This window comes from Anser brachyrhynchus (genome assembly GCF_964034855.1).
Source record: "Anser brachyrhynchus genome assembly, contig: SCAFFOLD_56, whole genome shotgun sequence".
Classification (NCBI taxonomy): domain Eukaryota; kingdom Metazoa; phylum Chordata; class Aves; order Anseriformes; family Anatidae; genus Anser; species Anser brachyrhynchus.
The window spans coordinates 438,876-460,810 of NW_027663703.1; the positions used below are offsets into that span (position 1 = coordinate 438,876).

The 21,935-nt window shown below is 52.2% G+C and overlaps 4 protein-coding genes across 12 annotated transcripts in view; 2 read left to right on the forward strand and 2 right to left on the reverse strand.

Moving 5' to 3' along the window:
* LOC308186973 (olfactory receptor 14C36-like) overlaps positions 1-18,528 on the forward strand; it is a 152,049-nt gene extending 133,521 nt beyond the window's left edge. Inside the window, exon 2 of one of the 2 annotated variants that reach the window (XM_080609129.1) lies at positions 15,259-18,528. In XM_080609129.1, coding sequence (XP_080465255.1) covers positions 15,267-16,217 — 951 coding nt within the window. In that variant the 5' untranslated portion in view covers positions 15,259-15,266 and the 3' untranslated portion in view covers positions 16,218-18,528. Of the gene's footprint in view, positions 1-14,012 lie in introns of both variants that reach the window. The other variant, XM_080609128.1, reaches the window with a different exon arrangement.
* Positions 1-21,935, reverse strand: part of LOC308186975 (olfactory receptor 14C36-like) — a 131,879-nt gene that overhangs the window by 99,291 nt on the left and 10,653 nt on the right. Inside the window, exon 2 of one of the 4 annotated variants that reach the window (XM_080609132.1) lies at positions 13,925-14,055. The exons of 2 other annotated variants lie outside the window; for them this stretch is intronic. The gene's annotated coding sequence lies outside the window, so the exon portion shown is untranslated. Of the gene's footprint in view, positions 1-13,924; positions 14,056-21,326; positions 21,428-21,935 lie in introns of those variants that run through there. One more of the 4 variants, XM_080609131.1, reaches the window with a different exon arrangement.
* Positions 7,380-21,935, reverse strand: part of LOC308186982 (olfactory receptor 14C36-like) — a 267,280-nt gene continuing 252,724 nt past the window's right edge. The window contains exons 1-2 of one of the 5 annotated variants that reach the window (XM_080609141.1): positions 20,654-20,700; positions 7,380-11,868 (exon numbers count right to left, since the gene is read on the reverse strand). In XM_080609141.1, coding sequence (XP_080465267.1) covers positions 7,655-8,587 — 933 coding nt within the window. In that variant the 5' untranslated portion in view covers positions 8,588-11,868; positions 20,654-20,700 and the 3' untranslated portion in view covers positions 7,380-7,654. Of the gene's footprint in view, positions 12,424-20,653; positions 20,701-21,935 lie in introns of those variants that run through there. The other 4 variants (XM_080609143.1, XM_080609142.1, XM_080609145.1 and 1 more) reach the window with 4 other exon arrangements.
* LOC308186977 (olfactory receptor 14C36-like) overlaps positions 13,905-21,935 on the forward strand; it is a 28,255-nt gene continuing 20,224 nt past the window's right edge. The window contains exon 1 of the mRNA XM_080609136.1: positions 13,905-14,012. The gene's annotated coding sequence lies outside the window, so the exon portion shown is untranslated. The remainder of the gene's footprint in view (positions 14,013-21,935) is intronic.

Sequence of the window (21,935 nt, forward strand, 5' to 3'; positions counted from 1 at the left end):
TGTCCTTCTCCATGCTGGCTTGGGAGCTGCTTCTTTCTCAGGAACAGAGTAGCCAACCGAGGTGAGACAGACACTCTGAGTTCATGAAAGCCATCAGAAAGCTGCCCCTAAGAAGATGACTGATATGGGGAAGTCAGGAGAAGCCTGGCCAGGAGAGATGTGAGATTTGGGGGAGGGAAGAAGAGCTTGGACAGCAGAAGCTAATGATTTTGGAGAGGTAAGAATGCTCAGGTAATGTCGATCCCACCATAACGCAGACTTAAAGCAGTCGTGTGAGGCCCTTGCCCTATTTTAACCTATAACATTAATACCGAAATCTAAATGCCACTCCACACCCTGACAGGAATCCACTGCTCTAATTTTTGACCACAATATCCCTTGAGGCCAAAATTAGTCCATAACACCATTTCCATTACCTTTACTCTATTGCTCACTCTGATCCCTGCCCTTAACATTAGCATTAACATTCTCTATTTAAGCCAACTCTTCTTGCAGACCTAAACAAAAGGCTAAACCAAAGAGCTTGCCCATACCCTAACCACAGACCTGACACCCCAAGCCCAACACCAAACCCTCCCACTCAACAGTTGCTTAAGTTCTCACCCAGAAATGTTCGCCATATTCCCTAATGCCATACATGAACAACTAACATCCAAACCCTGTCCTCTTGTGCATTAACCTCCTTAACTTCAGCCCCTCTCCTAACCCTTAATGTTAGGTTCTTGGCCCCTTAGGGCAGGGCAGGAACCGTGAGGTGGTGGTGCAGTCACACGGCATTCAGAGATGGATGTGAGGGGCCATGGATCTGATCAGCTTGTGGGCCACAAGGAGGAGATGGGTGGGAATGCTCTGCTGAGCTCAGCTCTGCCTCAGGATCTCCTGCCCCAGCAGGAGGAATGGGACTGGGGCAGTGACTGGGAGGTCACTTCTGTCTCTGCAGCTGATAGGGCAGCAGCAGGAACGTGTCACGCAAAGGGACTGTGAGGCCCCTTCTGTCTGGAGGTGGCAGGTCACCCTTGGCTTCTCCCTGGGATGTGCACTTTGGGGCTGACATCTTCCAGTGGCCCTGCTAGGCCAGCAGAAGGCCCCTGCTTGGCATGCTGCCTGTGGGATCCCCTCTGCCTCCATCCCCAGGACGACCCAGACAGAAAGAAGGCCCGCAGAGGGCTTGTCCTGTCCCTTCTGCTTGAGTCCAGGACTGGACAGCAGGAGGCCCAACGCTTGGCTGTGTCTAGCCAAGAGGCTGCAAGGCCAGCAGCAGGCCCAGGCCTTGGGAGATGCTGCTGAGCTGACTTCTGTGTGCTTGGCTGACAGGCCGCAAGGAGCCTGATGGCTTGGGATGCCTGCTTCAGGAGTGGTTTCCACCCTGATGGAGCTTTCTTTGGTAGTTGGAAAGAGCAGGAGAGAAAAAACTGCCACAAAGTGCACCTTGGATGGTTGGCACTGGCCGCAAGGAGGGAGAAATGTCCCTCAAAGGGTCGTGGCGTGGTGACAGAGGTCACCGAAAGAGAGTCTGTGATCAGACCCAGGCTTTGTGATCATCAAGGAACAGGTGGTGAGGGTTGACAAGAGATTGGTGAAATGGTGGAACGTCCTGGATGAGAGCAAGGTGGTGAACAGAGATGGGTGTCTGCAGACTTCAAGGAAATAGGGCAAAGTGTGGGACAGCATAGGAAAGCCTGCAGAGGAGAAGGCAGAGGGTGCTGGCAAGAAGGAAAGGCCCCAACAGCCCTGACATTTTTCTGCCTTTGGCTAGAGCTTCTGAGGAGACGAGATAGAGTCATTGCAATGGGGCCTCACTGCTTCCTTGATACCCTGTGCAGGGGTGGGGAGGTGTCCTAATGAAGTTCTTCTCGTGGCATCACACTGCCCACCACATCATACAGACCCCAAGAAGAGCCCTGAGCCAGACGGGGGGGTGCAGGATCTCCCCTCCCAGTGGCTGGGGTCAGGCCTTGGCCCTTCTGCTTCACCAAAACCAACCAAGACTTTTCTCAGCACAGCGCTTTGCCTGTCTGCAATCATGGCCTCCAATTATGTGCCCTAACAAGTCCCTGGGGAGGCTTTGTTAGGAACAGCCCTCACTGGGGCCCATTAATACTCCAAGTCACTTCAACTTTTCCTTCTGACTTTACCTTCTCAAGCGGTTGCATCATTCTCCTCTCAGTACCTGGGCTTCATAGACTGAGCACCAAAATACGCCACGGATCTCATTAAAACACACAAAGTCCTCAGCAGCCATATCTCTCCCACAGTTTTCTTCACGTCTTCAAGGCTTGTGCAGCTAATTGGAGAGCTTTCATGGTGTAGTTAAGAAGGAAGATTTCAAAGAGCATCTAATAGAAATCTTTCCTCCTTTTAAAGGCTGAATGTTGTTGCATTTCATTTTGGAGCATCATTTTCCTATAGATATTGGTCTCGGGTTACTCCTTTGGAGCCCTTCTTAGATAGGAAGTGCAGGGTTTTTCCTATTTAAAAACAAACAGTAGGAAATCATGCTGTAATTTTCAAAAAAAAAAAAAATTCAAATTCCTCATTTTTTTGCCTCCAGTGATGTTTACCTTCCCAAAAGGATGACTGTACATGATCTGTTTTACACTGATTAATCGGAAATTTAAAATCATAGTGTTAATATTAATCCACATCATACTAATTCAATGAGAAACGATGAGTTTCTGGCTAAGGAAACCATTAGACAGACTGCTGAGAGATGGGCGAGCTGGAACTCACTGAAACGCAAAGCAGCAACTGGGTTGGTGAGAGCGGTCTGAATGATCAAAGGGTAAGGGGAGGGCAAAGCAGGAGAACCATGGGAAGTGCATAGGTCCAGACAGGCAGCTGGAAAGGGGACATTCAGCAGGGTCTGCGTAACCAGGATGTGTTTTGAGCCTGGAAGATGAGGGAACACACCATGATAGAAAAAGCGATGACAATGCAAGTACAGGTGAACAGCAGTATTTCTTTTTCTGTGATGAAAATACATCCCGAAAATGCCTATTTCTTCATGACGGAAATTATACCTCACGTGAGGCATTTAATGGAAGGAATTGAATCATTTGAGCTGATGAGTACTTGCTTTATTAGATAAGTACTAAAAAAATTACTGGGCATTGAGGCAGAGCTTTGCTGTCTGACCATAAGCATAACCAGGGGAAACCTCCTGCGGCCCCGTTGTGTATGAGGCACTTCCCTGGACCGGCAGATGTCAGAAAAGACCTGCAGGAGACCGGAGCCCTTTGGGAAAATCAGGTGGAGCCAGGTGGAATTCCCAGGGCACCTCCACTGCCAGCAGTGGTCTTTGTCCCTGTAACTGCAGCCCAGCCCAGCACAGGAAACCCCTTCAAAGACAACACCCTAGTTCAGTGGGTTCCTGGGATTGGCCTAGATTTGAAATGGCCATTGGAAACCTGAGATACTTTCCCTTATTCCTACGAGACACTTGAACATCCCTTTACATTCCTAGGTCATCTTTAACAATCTCAGGCTGAAAAACTCAAGTATAGCACGCTTCAAATGGCTGAGCCAGAACCCATCAGCTTGCCCCACTTTGGAAATGGTCCCTGTCCAGCTGAGGTTTTGAATGCGAAAAGAGTGAAATGACCTCTCAGGCCAATGCGCAGAGTAAGGGAAAGTCACACATATTGTGCTGGAGTGTCAGAAGGCAAAAAGCACTGCATTGTGCCTCAGAGTAATCAAGGAGACCTAATCCAGTTCATCTGTGAGATAAAGCAGAGTGAAGGACGTTGAGTTGTGTCCTAACATGACGAAGGATGTACATCACTGCTGAAGGAGCTGTCTTTTTGTGCCATCACCAATGCAAATACACAAAACTGTATCAATTAAAGGTAACCTGTCCCACCCTGGCCCTGTCACCCCACAGGGCAGGAGAGAGGGAGCTGACAGCCAAGGGACGCATTTGGGTGTGGAAGGTGGGGCCCAGCAGAGACAAGGAGCCAAGGCAGTAGCTGGGGGAGGCCAGGAGAAGCAGCCCAAGGGGTGGTGCTGCTTGTGAGGACACGTTTGTGCCAGCAGCCTGAGTGGGCAGCAGCTGTGCGCAGGCGAGGGGAGGCCAGGAAGCACATGCCAAGAGCGCTCCTACCAGCAGAGACAAGGCCGCGGCCGAGGGCAAGGGGAGGGGCAGGCGCAGGGCAGGGGGCTGCAAGGGCCATGCTGAGCTCCCTGCCCCTGCAGCAGCCGCACTGGCCCTCAGCAGATGTGCTGGCCGGCACGCACGGGGAGGTGCTGGCGTGCATCAGAGAGCAGCGAGGAGGGCGCTGGAGAGGGCCGGGGCGAGGCGGGTGGCAGAGCCCCATGCAGGGGCTGGCTGGGGGTCCCCTCTGCTGCAGCCACCGCACGCGGCGTGGCAGGAGGAGGGCTCCCTGTGCACCACGGGGCAGAGCCTGGCCCTGGGCTCTTCCTGACGTCCCTGCAGCTCCTGGCAGGCAGCGGTGAGGTGCCCCTCAGCCTTCCCTCCTGTGCTGCCAGGGCACACGGCTGCCTCCTGCCCAGCTCACTGCCCACCAAGAACGTCCGACAGGGCTGCTTCCCTAGCTGGGCCTTGCCCAGGCTCAGTCCCCTGCAGGGGCAGAAACTGGCCCTTGTCCTGGTGGCTTTTCATGGCCTTCCTCTCAGTACATTCTCTTCTCATGCTTGATCTCTTTTACTGAATTCAGAGGCCTAGGAGAACTTTTTGGTACAGACTAATACAGAAAATACTTGGAGTCCCTCAGCCACATCTCTGCTTTTCCTCCACATTGCTGCTGGGCTCTTCAATCCCACAACCTCTGCTGTACCTGAAGAGAAATCATGAGAAAGAAGAGTCACAGAAAATGACTACTTGCTGGTTCCTTTATTTCGTTAATTAGCAAGAGCTTATCAGCACCTGTACATCAGGTCTCTGGGTTAAAATAAATAAATAAACAAATAAACAAATAAATAAATAAATAAAAGTTAGAAGAAGTGAGATAGAAGTGAGATGAAGAAAAAATACTTTAATTGGAATAATATTGCAAAGATTGAAAGGCAATTTTGAAATACATGAACAAAGGTGTTTCTGCCTTGCCCGGGTATATGTGAGGAAGATGTGCAGGTACCTCATTGGTGGGGAAATGCTGTATATTAGAATAACATCCTCAGTGCCTCCTTTAGCTCCTCGTTCCTCGTGCTGTAGATGAGGGTTTCACTGCTGGAGGCAACACTGAGTACAGAAATGAAACTGCCAGGTCCAGGGATGGGGAGGTGATGGAGGGAGGCTTCAGGCAGGCAGCCATGGCAGTGATGCTACACAGGGAGACCACTTTGACCCAAAACACAGCACATCTTTACACCTGCTGAGGGTGCACTCACTCTATTCCATCATCCAGGTCATTGACAAATAAGTTGACCAGGACTGGACTCAGTGTAGATCCCTGGGGGGCACTGCTGGCTACAGGCCTCCAACTAGACTCTGCTCCACTAAGCACAACCCTCTGAACTCTGCCATCCAGCCAGCTCACAATCCACCTCACTGACCGCTCATCCATCCCACACTTCCGGAGCTGGCCTGTGAGGATGTTATGGGAGACAGTGCTGAAAGCCTTGCTGAAGTCAAGGTACACAACATCCACTGCTCTCCCTCACCCACTCACCTAGTCACTCCATCATAGAAGGCTATCAAGTTGGTGAAGCACGGTTTCCCTTGGTGAACCCATGCTGACTGCTCCTGATCACCTTCTTGTCCTCCACATGCTGGAGATGACCTCCAGGATGAGCTGTTCCATCGCCTTTCCAGGGATGGAGGTGAGGCAGACCGGCCTGTAGTTGCCTGGGGTCTCCTTCTTGCCCTTTTTGAAGAGCAGCATAACATGAGCTTTCTTCCAGTCTTCAGGCACCTCTCCTGTTCTCCATGACCTTTCAAAGGTGATGAAGAGTGGGCCAGCAGTAACATCCGCCAGCTCCCTCAGCGCTCATGGATGTGTCCCATCGGGGTCCATGGACTTGTGGGTGTCAAGTTTGCCCAAGAGATCTCTGAGCTGATCCTCTTCAACCAAGGGAAAGTCCTCGTTTCTCCAGAAACCTTGTCTGACCTTGTCCCTAAGGTCAGAGATTCCAGAGGGCTGGTCTTAGCAGTGAAGGCTGAAGCAAAGGAGGCATTCAGTAATTCTGCCTTCCCTTTGTCCTTTGTCACCAGGGCACCCACCTCATTAAGCAGTGGGCCCACATTTTCCTTCCTCTTCCTTCTGCAACTGATGAGTTTGAAACAGCCCTTTTTGTTGTCCTTGACACCCCTTGCAAGATTTAGCTCCAAATGGGCCTTGGACTTCCCTGTCGCTTCCCTGCATCCTCGGACAAGGTCCCTATATTCTTCCCAAGTGGCTTGTCCCCTTTTCCACATTATGTATGCTTCCTTCTTCCATTTCAGTCACTCCAGGATCTCCTTGATTATCCAAGCAGGTCTCCTGCCCCCTTTGCCTGACTTTTTGCTCACAGGAATACACAGCTCTTGAGCTTGGAGGACTTGGAGGTCAGCGCGCTATTGCTGCCGGTGCACCGTTGTGGCAGCCATCGGCACCTGCTCTGCTTCGGCTCTCAGCAACCCCACATCAGCAGGGTCCTGTGCGAGACCAGGCAAGGTAGACAACTATTTGACGTTCTCTCTATTCAAGGCAGTTATGCCAACAGCCCTCTGGTGCCCTTTTGCTTAGTTGTTTACCCTTGGAAAAAGCCAGAAACACAGTCTGGAGGCATGTCGTTAGGGTTACCCAATGATGTTCACGGTACTCACGAGCTATCATAACTGGCCCCAAAGAAAGAAGGGGAAGGTGCCCTGCCTTGTGCCCTCCACCAAGTGGATTCATGAGTGTCGTACCAGTAGCACCTCAAATAGTATTTATTGATGCAGATTTAGGGAAAGCATCACAAGCCCATATTTGCTTTCCTAGTGGTAACTTAGAAGTTTCTTGCAGTATGTAGTTGCTTTACAGGTAGGGATTTGCAGCAATTTGTAATAAAGATGTTCGTGAAGACAGAGCAACGAGGTGTCCGTGTCCCTGTGTACTATGGAATCCTACCAACCTCCTGCTGCGATCCATGGGTGGGCTGACCCTCCTAGGTCCTGAGCATCGTTACTGTGATGCCCTTGGAGTGGTCCTCAGAGCTGCAGGAGCAACCACAGAGCTGGGGCTTGGTGACAGCCCTCTGCTGCAGAGAACAGACCCAGCCACAGGGGCTGGACCCTTCAGGTGCCCCAGTGCCATGAAACTGGCTTTTTTTCTGCTCAAGTCTGCTGCTCCCTCACACACAGCCAGGCTTGTGGCTCATCTCCCTGTGGAGGAGGACGAGGCATAGCACTGCAGGTGCGCGAGTAAGGAAGAAATACTCCACCTGTGGGAGGGCAGGGCTGGCGGGGAGGTGGCACAGGACAGGCACTGGCCTCTTTCTCCTATTCCCCACCCAGGGAGCCTTGAGACAGCAGGTCAGTGTCCGGACTGCCCACAGGTGCCTGCAGTCCTGTATCATCAGGATCGATCTTCTCTCCTTCTGTATGTAACATTTTTACTTTTTTCTCACAGTTTGGGGCCAGCATTGGTGGACCTGGTACCTGGCACTGCAAGGCTGTGTCTCACACCGTGGTTTTTTTCGGTGAGTTTTTCCCATTGCAGCAGCAGAGCAGCAGCTAATTGCTTCTGGAAGACAACTGAAACAGTTTCTTCAGTGCATGCCTGAGCTCCTGGTTCCTCATGCTGTAGATGAGCGGGTTCACTGCTGGAGGCACCACCGAGTACAGAAATGACAACACCAGGTCCCTGGATGGGGAGGAGATGGAGGGGGGCTTCAGGTAGGCAAACACGGCAGTGCTTACAAACAGGGAGACCACGGCCATGTGGGGGAGGCACGTGGAAAAGGCTTTGTGCAGGCCCTGCTCAGAGGGCATCTTCCACACGGCCCTGAAGATCTGCACATAGGACAGCACAATGAAAACAAAGCAACCAATACCTACACAGAAGCCGATTGCAGTAAGCCCAACTTCCCTGAGGTAGGCGTCTGAGCAGGAGAGCTTGAGGATCTGGGGGATTTCACAGAAGAACTGGTCCACAGCATTGCCTTGGCAGAGGGGCAGGGAAAATGTAGTGGCCGTGTGCAGGACAGCATTGAGAAAGCCACTGCCCCAGGCAGCTGCTGCCATCTGGGCACAAGCTCTGCTGCCCACGAGGCTCCCGTAGTGCAGGAGCTTGCAGATGGCAACGTAGCGGTCGTAGGACATGACCGTGAGAACATAAAATTCTGCTGTAATCAAGAAGACAAATAGAAAGACCTGTGCAGCACATCCTTGATAGGAGATGGCCCTGGTGTCCCAGAGGACATTGGCCATGGCTTTGGGGAGAGTGGTGGAGATGGATCCCAGGTCGAGGAGGGCGAGGTTGAGGAGGAAGAAGTACATGGGGTTGTGGAGGCGGTGGTTGCAGGCTATGGCAGTGAGGATGAGGCCGTTGCCCAGGAGGGCAGCCAGGTAGATGCCCAGGAAGAGCCTGAAGTGCAGGAGCTGCAGCTCGCGCGTGTCTGCGAATGCCAGCAGGAGGAACTCGCTCACAGAGCTGCTGTTGGACATCTGCTAATTCTGGTCATGAGGTCCTGTACAAGGAGGAGAAAGGCAGTGAGAATGTACCACAGGCATATCAGAGGAAAACTCTTTCCATTTTCTCATTTAAAATCACCAAAAATTGCCCATTTCTAGGCAGATATTTTGAAGGTCTCTTTCATTGATTCTTCCTGAGAGTGTCCCTGGGAGCAGGAGACTTTTCTGTGGGCAGTGGAAGAGACAGTCCTGCACTACAGCCAGAGGTAGTAGCATGGTAGTAACATGGTAGTAACATGGTAGGAACATCGGGTAGTCTCAGATTCACTTTACTGCTGATATAAAAGAGATTTCCCCAGTTTTGCTCCTAGTTCACCTAACTGCAGAGCAGAGGTGTGAAGATTTAGTTATATAATTATTTGTTTTCTATTTTTGTTTTTTACCTGCCCCACCACACCTGAGGAGCGATTCTAAGGCACAAATCCTCGGCGTTCTGCTGCACTCCAAGCAAAACCTTTTAGATCCTCAGAGGCAAAGAGACTGTCCCTTTAGTGCAGAGCGTCCCACAGAGACGACAGCCAGTCTGTCCATCAGTGCTGGTCTCAGCTGTGCTGGCATCTCTTCGACTACAGGACAATTGCACTAAGGAGGTTGTCCTGAGAAGAGCTTGAACACTGCTGAGAGCAGAGGAATCCGGGCTCCAAGTGCCCATCTCCAGACCCCTCACCCTGTCCCCGTACTCCCCTTCCCCCAGGCACCCCGAGGGCTCACTCCATGGGCAGGTGAAACCCCCATCCCCAGGCAGCCTGGGAACAAGAGCAGCAGCAGCATGGCCAGGTGGAGAAGCCAGGAGGAATGGCAGCGTGCTGCTGCCAGGGGAGGCAAGGCCAGGGAGGGACAGACGGACACTCAGCACACCCTCCTGTGCTGCAGCTCTGCCTGCAGAGGAGGCAGCTCCTGCTCATTGCAAACGATCTGTGCTCACCTCAAGCCCGCAGACACCTCCCAAAGGCAGGGCACTGGGCATCGGAGGGTTCGCAGCTCCCAAAGATCAGCTAGGATAAAGCCTGTGAGGACCACAATGATGATGTTGGAGCAGTCTGTGGGCTGAGGTGTGGGAAGGGACTTTATGAAGTTCATTGATGGCATATTGGTCCCTCACTGCAATGCTCCAGGAGTCTCAGTCTCCTGCAAAATCCTGACCGCTCATTACCATGAAACCTGCCTCCCCTCCACTGCAGGATTCTTCAGGCACCGAGTGCAGAAAAAGTCTTGCCTTTCTGGTAGGCCCTGCCTTGGTCTTTCTCTTGAAAATTGCAATCATAAATGCCATTCTCTACAGCATCTTCTCCTCCTCGCTGGAGAAACAAAGAGACCCATCCCGACAGATGCTATCAGGCATCGGATGTGCCAGCTGTAGAAGACCCCTCTGGTAACCCCACCTGCATAGCCCTGCTGCCAGAGACTCACGGTGCCAAGAGCCTGCAGATCTGTCCTGCCACACGCTGTCCTCTGTTGCTGCGCTCCTCACTGCCTCCAAGCCCTCTCTCCTTCTCTCCTCTGCCCGTGCCAGCTGCGGTCAGAGCCCCCAGCCCTGCTGCGCTGTGCAGAGGAGCTGCTCCTGGGCACAGCTGTCTCTCTGCACCACGGCCCTCTTGCCACGAGCTCTCTCTGTCCCACGAGCCCGGCCCAGCTCAGCACCAGATGCCCAGCACAAGGCATTGGAATCCCCCCTCGGGGGGCTTTGCTGAGGAGCCCACGAACCTCAGGCACTGAGAGACAATTGAAGACATCTCTCAACAAGTCCAAGTCAGAGGCAAGTTTCCTGCAGTGTCCCCCTGAGGGCCAGCACTGACACAGCCTCCCTTGGAGCTCGTTAGAGCAGAGCATTGGAGGCAGTGAGGACAAGGAGACAAAGGCAGTGTGAAGGTGACCCTGATGTGTAGGAAAACTGGATGTGTTTCACCAAGCACAAGTGTCAGGCTTTCAACCCCAGCCCCTGGGAAGGGAGATCCTTTCCCTTCACACGCTGCTCAGGGCTCTTCCTGGGGCAGGAGGAGATGGGGATGTGCATGGCCAAGTGCAGGAGAATGGTACGAGCCCTGCCTGGTTCATGGCTGGGGGCGAGGAGGCAATGAGGCCCTGATGCTTTACCAATAAGCTGTCTCCTCCTAGGCCTCAGTGGCAGAGACAACAGCCAGAGCCATGGACACAAAGCCCTGGATCCTGTTGGGACTCTCAGCCTTGCTACAGCTCTTGATCCTCTCCACACCAGGCTGTCCTAGGGACTCCCAGACCTGCACATCTGTCCCTGCTGGCTCTAGACCCTTATTTGTGTGGTGTCTCACCAGTTCTGAGCTGAGTCTGATAACTCAGATTTTTTGTTGGCCATGCTCCTCGTAAGGCAGCTCTGTAGGAAGCTGGCCTGGTTCCTGGTGAGCAGCACCACTGCTCGTATGGCATCCCTCGTGGGGGATATTCACAAGTCTATGGAGCTAGATGGGATCCCCCTCTTGGTACTGAGGGAGCTGGCAGAAGTGCTCACCAAGCCGCTTTCCATCATTTATCAGCAGTCCTGGCTACCAGGGGTGTTCCCAGTCCACTGGTAACAAGGAAATATGATGCTCCCCTACAAAATGGCTGGAAGGAGGATCTGGGGAACTACAGGCCTCTCAGTCTGACCAGTGACGGGGAAGTTCATGGAGCAGATTATCTTGAGTACCATCATGCAACACTTAGAAGACAACCAGGTGATCAGGCGCAGTCAGGAGGGCTTTATCAAAGTCAGGTCCTACTTGACAAGTCTAAACTCCTTCTGTGACAAAGTGATGCGCCCAGTGGATGACGTAATGGCCGTCGATGTGGTTTATCTAGACCTCAGTAAGGATTCTGAAACTGTTTTCTACAGCGTTCTCCCAGAGAAACTGGCTGCTCGAGGCTTGGATGGGTATCTGCTTCCTTGGATTAAAAAGTGTTTGGGTGGCTGGGCCCAAAGAGTTGTGGTACATGGAGCTAAACGGAGTTGGAGGCCGTTCTCTAGTGGTGACCCCCAGGGCTCAGTTCCGGGGCCAGTTCCCTTGAATATTTTCATCAGCGATCTGGACAAGGGGATTAAGTGCACCCTCAGTAAGTTTGCAGGGAACACCAAGTTAGAAGCGAGTGTTGGTGTGCTCGACAGTAGGTGGGCTCTGTGGAGGGTCCTAGATAGGCTGGACTCATGGGCCAAGGCCAAATGTATGAAGTTCAACAAGGCCAAGTGCTGGGTCCTGCACTTGGGGCACGTCCTGGTTCCAGTTAGGACAGAGTTAATTTTCCTCCTAGTAGCTGGTAGGGTGCTATGTTTTGGATTAGGATGAGAAGAGCGCTGATAACATGCTGATGTTTTAATTGTTGCAGAGCAGTGTTTACACCAGGCCAAGGACTTTTCCGCTTCTCGCTCTGTCCTGCCAGCGAGCAGGCTAGGGGTGCAGCAGGAGCTGGGAGGGGACAGACCCAGGACAGCTGACCCAACCTGGCCAAAGGGGTATTCCATACCATCTGACGTCATGCTAAACAATATATAGGGGTGGCTAGCTGGGGTGTGGGGGCCGGCTGCTCGGGGATAGGCTGGGCATCAGTCAGCAGGTGGTGAGCAATTGCATTGTGCATCACTTGTTTCTTACACATTATTATTATTAATACTATTATCATTATCACTATTATTATTATTATTATTGTTATTATTATATTCCTGTCTTAATAAACTGTCTTTATCTCAACTCACCGGCTTCACTTTCCCGTTTCTCTCCCCCATCCCAGAGAGGGAGGGGGGAGGGTGAGCAAACGGCTGTGTGGTGTTTAGCTGCCAGCCGGGTTAAACCACAACAGTCCTTTTGGCGCCCAACGTGGGGCTCGAAGAGTTGAGATATCGACCAATTTGTCCAGAGTGTGTTAAACTAAAATTGGTATAAGTATTGGACCTGCTTAACAGTTGCTAGTCACGATGTTGATTGCCTTAATCTCCGGTCTGCTGTGCCTGTTTTCCAAATTGAGTTTTATGGTGCGTTACTTTCTGTATGTGCTCCCTGTCGCACTGTTTATCCTTTCCGGGCCCTGGTTTAAGATTGTTATGGTACTGTGCGGTGTAACAATGGCTTATGAAATGATGAAATATCTGGTCACGACTCTAACCTGGTATTTGTTCTCAGCACTGACGTCGACTCTATACTTTGGAACCCATATCTCGGAAACTATCAGAAATTACACCTATTGCCTGTTTTCGTTAGGGAGCCAATCTGTGAAGGGGACAGGGGAAGACATGTTTCCCTCCCTGTTCACTCTCCCTTTCTCCTTCACCACCCTCTTATCCCCCGAGCTAGTTACGGTTCTCCGAGATGTTGAATATCCTTGGGATACTCAGACCAGCCTGCTCTTGTTGTTATGTCTCCTGAATGCGCTTCAGGTTTTGTTGAGGGTTTGGGAAGTGGTTTCAAAAACCTTATTGAAGCCTAGGTAGCCAACATCCACAGCCTTTCCCTTGTCCACTGAGCACATCACCTTGTCATAGATTGAGATCTGACTTGTCAAGCAGGGCCTGCTTTGGTAAATTCATGCTGACTGGGCCTGATCACCTGGTTGTCCTGGAAGTGTTGCATGATGGTACTCAAGATAATCTGCTCCATGAGTTTACCTGGCAAAGAGGTCACACTGACAGGCCTGTACTTCCCGGGATCATCACAATCAGGGTGAGCCGTCTGCCTGCAGACATTAACAGCTGACAGAATGGAGCAACTGTACAGGGGAACCTGGAGAAACTGCAGGATTTTGCCTACAGAAACATCTTGACCTTTACAAGGAGAAGAGCCCAGTCCCGCACCAGAGGAAGAGGAACCCCACACATCAGGGCAGACTGGGACCCTGCTGAGGGAGCAGTGCCCAGGAGGAGGAGGGCCTGGGCACCACGAGGGATGCCATACGAACAATGGTGCTGCTCACCAGGAACCAGGCCAGCTTCCTACAGAGCTGCCTTATGAGGAGCATGGCCACCAAGAAGATCTGAGTTATCAGACTCAGCTCAGATCAGGTGTGACACCACACAGACAAGGGTCTAGAGCCAGCAGGTAAAGATGTACAGGTCTGGGAGTCCCTAGGACAGCCTGGTGTGGAGAAGAACAAGGGCTGCAGCAAGGCTGAGAGTCCCAACAGGACCTAGGTCTTTGTGTCCATGGCTCTGGCTTTTGTCTCTGCCACTGAGGCCTAGGAGGAGACAGCTTATCGGTAAAGCACCAGGGCCTCATTGCCTCCTCGCCCCCACCCATGAACCAGGCAGGGCTCGTACCCTTCTCCTGCACTTGGCCATGCACATCCCCATCTCCTCCTGCCCCAGGAAGAGCCCTGAGCAGTGTGTGAAGGGAAAAGATCTCCCTTCCCAGGGGCTGGGGTCAAGGCCTGGCCCTCGTGCTTGTTGAAACACATCCAGGTTTTCCTACACATCAGGGTCACCTTCACACTGCCTTTGTCTCCTTGTCCTCACTGCCTCCAATGCTCTGCTCTAACGAGCTCCAAGGGAGGCTGTGTCAGGGCTGGCCCTCAGGGGGACACTGCAGGAAACTTGCCTCTGACTTGGACTTGTTGAGAGATGTCTTCAATTGTCTCTCAGTGCCTGAGGTTCGTGGGCTCCTCCCCAAAGCCCCCCGAGGGGCGATTCCAATGCCTTGGGCTGGGCGTGTGGTGCTGAGCTGGGCCTGGCTCGTGGGACAGAGAGAGCTCGTGGCAAGAGGGCCCTGGTGCAGAGAGACAGCTGTGCCCAGGAGCAGCTCCTGTGCACAGCGCAGCAGGGCTGGGGGCTCTGACCGCAGGCACCCAGGCAGAAAGGGATTCCAGGCAGCCTGGTGGGGGTGGGCAGAGGAGAGCTCAGTGCAGGAGAAACCTTCACAGCCCTGCCCATGGTAAGTCTCTGGCTGCAGGACAGTGCAGGGGAGGTTCCTGGAAGGGGCTCCTGGGTCCGGGATGTCTCTGCCTGGCCTGGAGCTGCCAGGATGTCTCTTGCGGCTTCTGCAGTGTGAAGGAGAAATTGCTGCAGGGCAGCCTTGGGCAGAGGAAGGGGAAGGCAGGGGCTGCCTGCAAAAAGAAGGCACTTTCTGCAGTCTGTGCCTGTTTTTCCTGCTCTGATTCTGGGGCAGGCTCTGTGTTGAGTGGTTGGATTTGCACAGGTGGCTGAGCTTCCACTGCCTTGAACTGAGACCTAAGCAGGTTACTGACGAACCTCAGAATATCCCCTCCCTTCTCTCTACTCACAGACTGCACCAGGGTTTTTCTGTGCTGTTCTTTAGGACCTGCAGACAAGGAGATGTAATTTTTTAGCACAACTTCTGAATGCAGCCATCCCACACCTGAGTGCTGCAAGCAGCCAGCAGCTGGGCACCAGGGGATGGACAGAGCAGCCCTCCTGGACGTGACCTCTGGCTGAGGTTTGCCGCCACAGCAACAACATTTACCATTGCAGTGGACCAGGGGTGGCGCATTGGGGGCTGATGGGCAGAGGTGGCTGCTAAGTACGGGACACTCAGCAAGCACAAAGCAGGGCTACAACCAGGGAGAGACACAAAGGTAACCCTGAAAGAAAGACAATGTGAAGGCTTTAATGAGAAAAGAAAAGAGTATTACTCAGGGAAAATTCCCCTAACAGTCTGTATTTTTTCTTCTTTGCAGTGCCCTTGATGAAGGGCAGCAAATGCCCAACAGCAGCTCTGTGAGCGAGTTCCTCCTGCTGGCATTCGCAGACACGCGGGAGCTGCAGCTCCTGCACTTCGGGCTCTTCCTGGGCATCTACCTGGCTGCCCTCCTGGGCAACGGCCTCATCCTCACCGCCGTAGCCTGCGACCACCGCCTCCACACCCCCATGTACTTCTTCCTCCTCAACCTCGCCCTCCTCGACCTGGGCTGCATCTCCACCACTCTGCCCAAAGCCATGGCCAATGCCCTCTGGGACACCAGGGCCATCTCCTATCAGGGATGTGCTGCCCAGGTCTTTTTCTTTCTCTTCTTCATATCAGCAGAATATTATACTCTTACTGTCATGTCCTACGACCGCTACGTTGCCATCTGGAAGCCCCTCCACTACGGGAGCCTCGTGGGCAGCAGAGCTTGTGCCCAGATGGCAGCAGCTGCCTGGGGCAGTGGCTTTCTCAATGCTGTCCTGCACACGGCCACTACATTTTCCCTGCCCCTCTGCCAAGGTAATGTGCTTGATCAGTTCTTCTGTGAGCTTCCTCAGATCCTCAAGCTCTCCTGCTCAGAGTCATTCCTCAGGGAGGTTGGGCTTATTGTTGTTAGTGCCTCCTTAGCATTTGGTTGCTTTGTTTTCATTGTGGTGTCCTATGTGCAGATCCTCAGGGCTGTGCTGAGGATGCCCTCTGAGCAGGGCCGGCACAAAGCCTTTTCCACCTGCCTCCCTCACCTGGCCGTCGTCTCCCTGTTTATCAGTACTGGCATGTTTGCCTACCTGAAGCCCCCCTCCATCTCCTCCCCATCCCTGGACCTGGTTGTGGCAGTTCTGTACTCGGTGGTTCCTGCTGCCATGAACTCCCTCATCTACAGCATGAGAAACAAGGAGCTCAAGGATGCATTGAGGACACTCTTTGGATACATTTCTTCATCATTAATAATGGGCGCAAAGTCCTAACAGAATACTTTTTTTTTTCTCTTTTTTTCTGAATAAGTGTTAAAACAGTCTTACTTTACTTTTAAACTATTTTCTGAACCTTGTGATTTTCATTCAGAAATGATCTACTTAGTATCCTGTGTGTTTATCATTGTATTTTAGTTTTGAACCAAGTATCTCATGTACTTATGGAAGTGGGTTTCCACTTTAGGTAAAGACAAAACAGAGTCGAGCAGAAATTCATTGGTCTCAGCTTCCATCCCTTCCCATCTTTTCTGGAGGTGGGGGAGCAGCCCCAGCACGCAGGAGGGGCTCAGGGCCCAGAGCCCAGCTGCCACATGGAGGAGCAGCCCCGCTGGCCCTCGCGGCTGCCCCTCACTGCCCGCTGGGCTCTGCCTCTCTGCTGCCTTCGGGTCGGGGCTGCTGCTTCCCTGGAGCCATGGCCATGGCCAGCAGCAGGACGTGGCCTTTTCACTGCTGCTCTCTTCTGGCTTCCACATTGTGCTTCTTGTATTTGGATAAGCCCTGAGATCTCATGTATGTTGGTGACAGTCCTCTTATCTCTACATTGGCATCTCTTCAATATCTCTGCACGCCTCTTGCAAAGCTGGTTTCAGGAATACACCCAAGGAGCTGCTTCCTGAACAGACCTCTTGCTTTTCTGGGCCTCACAATGGATCAGAACCCCAGAGGGATCAGTGAAGGACCAAGGGCTGGACTGGGAGCTGCCTTCTTGCTTGCCTATGGCCCAGCAAACAGTAACTGGCCTTGACTGGCCTGGGATTGTCCCCGTGGTGCTGGGTCTGATGGCAAATGGCATCCTGGAGAGGAATCTGGATCTGCTCTGTGCCTGGGCCAGGCCTCTTGTGCTGGCCTGGGGAGCGGGGCTGGCCCTGCGAGGCACAGGCACTCTGTGCTGGGGATGTCCCAGGCAGGAGAGCAGGGCTCCTGCAGCTTCACGGCCCTCCATCTCCTGAGCCGTGGCTGGCCCCAGCGCGGGGGCTGCTGGGGAGGCCCAGAGCCGCCTTTGTGCCAGCAGCTGCGGTGCCTTGCGAGGGGCTAGGGCTGTGCTGGCCGTGCCCAGAGCCCTGCAGCAGGCTGCGGTGGGCACTGGCCTGGGGCCAGCCCAGCCTGGGCTGCTGGGCTGGGGAGAGGTCCGGGAGGTGGGGAGAGGTGGGCAGGGGCTGGGCTGGGCTGGGCAGTGCCCGGCAGAGGGCAGCAGCAGCGTCAGGGAGCGGTGGCAGCATGCAGGGGAGGGCTCCCAGCAGGGCTTGGTGCTGCAGAGCCAGGGCTGGGGAAGGGAGCCCCGAGCTGCAGGGGCAGGGGACACGAGGCTGCTCGGGGCCCTTGCTGGCCTGGGCAGAGCAGGAAGGGGGCCCAGGGCATTCGTCCCCTCACCGCAGCCTGCCACGACCTGCACGGCGCTCACTCAGCATCCAGGGCCTGGCTCTGCCCCGTGGTGCGCAGGGAGAGGGCAAAGCCTCTCTGAAAAAGAGGCTGAAACTGAAAAAGGTCCCTCCGCTGCCCCGTGGTGTGATAGGGCCGGGGTGGGACAGGTTACCTTTATTGGATGTAGTTCTCGTATAATTTGCATTGGTGATGGCACAATAAGACAGCTCCTTCACCAGTGATGTACATCCTTCTTCATGTTAGGACACAACTCAACGTCCTTCAGTCTTCTTTATCTCACAGATGAACTGGATTAGGTCTCCTTGATTACTCTGAGGCACAGTGCAGTGCTTTTTGCCTTCTGACACTCCAGCACAATATGTGTGACTTTCCCTTACTCTGCGCATTGACCTGACGGGTCATTTCACATTTTTCACTTTCAAAACCTTACTTGGATGGGGACCATTTCCGAAGTGAGACAAGCTGATGGGTTCTGGCTCAGCCATTTGAAGTGTGCTATACTTGAGTTTTTCAGCCTGCGTTTGCTAGAGATGACCCAGGAAGGGAAACGGGTGTTCAAGTGTCTCGTAGGAATAAGGGGTATCATGGGTAAAGTAGGAATAAGAATATCATGGGTTTCCAACAGCCATTTCAAATCTAGAGCAGTCCCAGGAACCCACTGAAGAAGGGGTTTGTCTTTGAAGGGGTTTCCTGTGCTGGGCTGGGCTTCAGTTTCAAGGAGAAAGACCACTGCTGGCAGTGGAGGTGCCCTGGGAACTCCACCTGGCTCCACCTGATTTTCCCAAAGGACTCCGGTCTCCGGCAGGTCTTTTGTGACATCTGCTGGTCCAGGGAAGTGCCTCAAACACAACGGGGCATCAGGAGGTTTTCCCTGGTTATGCTTATTGTCAGCCAGCAAAGCTCTGCCCCAATACCCTGTAATTTTTTTTAGTACTTAACTATTAAAGCAACTACTCATCAGCTCAAATGATTCAATCCCTTCCGTTAAATGTCTCACATGAATGATAATTTCTATCATGAAGAAATGTTAATTTTCAGGATTTATATTCATCGCAGGAGAAGAAATACTGGTGTTCACCTGTACTTGCATTGCCATCGCTTTGTCTATCATGGTGTACTCCCTCATCTTCCAGGCACAAAACCTGACTTGATTACACAGACCCTTCTGAATGTCCCCTTTCCAGCTGCCTGTCTGCACCTATGCACTTCCCATGGTTCTCCTGCTTTGCCCTCCCCTTACTCTTGGATAATTCAGACTGCTCTCACCAACCCAGTTGCTGCTTTGAGTTTCAGTGAGTTCCAGCTCGCCCATCTCTCAGCAGTCTGTCTAATGGTTTCCTTAGCCAGAAACTCATCATTTATCATTGAATTAGTATGATATAGATTAATATTAACACTACTATTTAAAATTTCCTATTAATCAGCGTAAAATAAATCTTGAACAGTCATCCTTTTGGGAAGGTAAACATCACTGGAGGCAACAAAATAAGGAACATTAACTTTTTTTTTTTTTTAAAATTGCAGCATGATTTCCTGTTGTTTGTTTTAAATAGGAAAACCCCTGCTCTTCCTACCTAAGCAGGGCTTCAAAGGAGTAACCCTAGACCAATATCTATAGGAAAATGATGCTTCAAACTGAAATAGTACAAAATTCAGCCTTTAAAATGAAGAAAGATTTCTCTTAGATGCTCTTTGAAATCTTCCTCCTTAACTATACCATGAAAGCTCTCCAATTAGCTGCACAAGACATGAAGACTTGAAGAACATTGTGGGAGAGATATGGCTGCTTAGGAGATTCTCTGTTTTAATGAGTTCCGTGTCGTATTTTGGTGCTGAGTCAATGAAACTGGGGTACTGAGAGGAGAATGATGCAACTGCTTGAGAAAGTAAAGTCAGAAGGAAAAGTTGAAGTGACTTGGAGTATTAATGGGCCCCACTGAGGGCTGTTCCTTACAAAGCCTCCCCAGGGACTTGTTAGGGCACATAATTGGAGGCCATGATTGCAGACAGGCAAAGCGCTGTGCTGAGAAAAGTCTTGGTTGGTTTTGGTGAAGCAGAAGGGCCACGGCCTGACCCCAGCCGCTGGGAGGGGAGATCCTGCACCCCCACGTTTTGCTCAGGGCTCTTCTTGGGGTCTGTATGATGTGGTGGGCAGTGTGATGCCACGAGAAGAACTTCATTACGACACCTCCCCACCCCTGCACAGGGTATCAAGGAAGCAGTGAGGCCCCATTGCAATGACTATATCTCGTCTCCTCAGAAGCTCTAGCCAAAGGGACAAAAACGTCAGGGCTGTTGGGGCCTTCCATTCTTGCCAGCACCCTCTGCCTTCTCCTCTGCAGGCTTTCCTATGGTGTTCCAGACTTTGCCTTATTTCCTTGAAGTCTGCAAACACCCATCTCTGTCCACCACCTTGATCTCATCCAGGACTTTCCATCATCTCACCCATGTCTTGTCAACCCTCATCAGCTGTTCCTTAAAACACAAAGCCATGGTCTGATTACAGACACTCTTTGGGTGATCTCTGGCACCACAGCACGACCCTTTGAGGGACATTTCTTTCTGCTCGTGGCCAGTGACAACCTTCCAAGGGGCCAGTGCTACACTTCCAAGGTGCACATTGTGGCAGTTTTTCCTCTCCTGCTCTTTCATACTACCAAAGAAAGCTCCATCAGGGTGGAAACCACTCCTGAAGGAGGAGTCCCAACCCATCAGGCTCCTTGCGGCCTGTCAGCCAAGCAGACAGAAGTCACCTCACCAGCATCTTCCAAGGCCTGGGCCTGCTGCTGGCCTTGCAGCTTCTTGGCTAGACACAGCCAAGCCTTGTGCCTCCTGCTGTCCAGTCCTGGACTCAAGCAGAAGGGACAGGACAAGCCCTCTGCGGGCCTTCTTTGTGTCTGGGTCCTCCTGGGGATGGAGGCAGAGGGGATCCCACAGGCAGCATGCCAAGCAGGGGCCTTCTGCTGGCCTAGCAGGGCCACTGGCAGATGTCAGCCCCAAAGTGCACATCCCAGGGAGAAGCCAAGGCTGACCTGCCACCTCCAGACACAAGGCACCTCACAGTCCCTTTGCGTGACACGTTCCTGCTGCTGCCCTATCAGCTGCAGAGACAGAAGTGACCTCCCAGTCACTGCCACAGTCCCATTCCTCCTGCTGGGGCAGGAGATCCTGAGGCAGAGCTCACCTAGGGGAGTCGTAGCTGACCTACTGCGCCCACTCAGTACCTGTTTTTCACTTTCTGGGTTAGAGATGAAGCAAAGTTTTAGTGGGAGTGTTCGGTGTTCTGCTTGTGGTGTCAGGTCTGTGGTTAAGTTATGGACAAGCTCTATGGTTTAGGGTTTTATTTAGGTCTCCCAAGAAGTCTCGGTTTAAAGAGAGCATTTTAATGCTAGTGTTAAGGGAAGGCATTAGGGTTAGCAAGAGAGAAAACTGATTCCTGTCACAGTGATGTAGTAGCATTTAGGTTTAGGGATTAAAATTCCTGGTTCAAGTAATGTAAGGGCCATACATGACTGTTTTAAGTCAGTGTTACCACAGCATCTACATTACATGAACCCTCTTAGGTCTACCAAATCATAAGTTTCTGCTGTCCAAGCTCTTCTTCCCACCCTAAAATCTCACATCTCTCTTGTCCAGGCTGCTCCTGACCTCCCCATACCTTATTGGGATCAGCTTTCTCATGACATTCTTGATCCCAGAGTATCTGTCTCACCTCTGTTGGCAACTCTATTCTTGAGAAAGAAGTGGCGTTGTTGTCAGGAGGGAAAAGGGCACAAAGGTCTTTAGTAGCATCCTCCAAAATGTTCCCTTCAGCTCTGCACCTCCACCAAATTATGCTTGTTGTGGTTTAACCCAGCCGGCAGCTAAACACCACAGAGCCGTTCGCTCACCCTCCCCCCTCCCTCTCTCGGATGGGGGAGAGAAGCGGGAAAGTGAAGCCTGTGAGTTGAGATAAAGACAGTTTATTAAGGCAGGAATATAATAATAACAATAATAATAATACTACTATTACTAATAATAATGCGTGCAAGACAAGTGATGCACAATGCAATTGCTCACCACCCGCTGACCGATGCCCAGCCTATCCCTGAGCAGCCGGCCCCCCCACCCCGGCCAGCCACCCCTATATATTGTTTAGCATGACGTCAGATGGTATGGAATACCCCTTTGGCCAGTTGGGGTCAGCTGTCCTGGGTCTGTCCCCTCCCAGCTCCTGCTGCACCCCCAGCCTGCTCGCTGGCAGGACAGAGCGAGAAGCCGAAAAGTCCTTGGCCTGGTGTAAACACTGCTCTGCAACAATTAAAACATCAGCATGTTATCAGCGCTCTT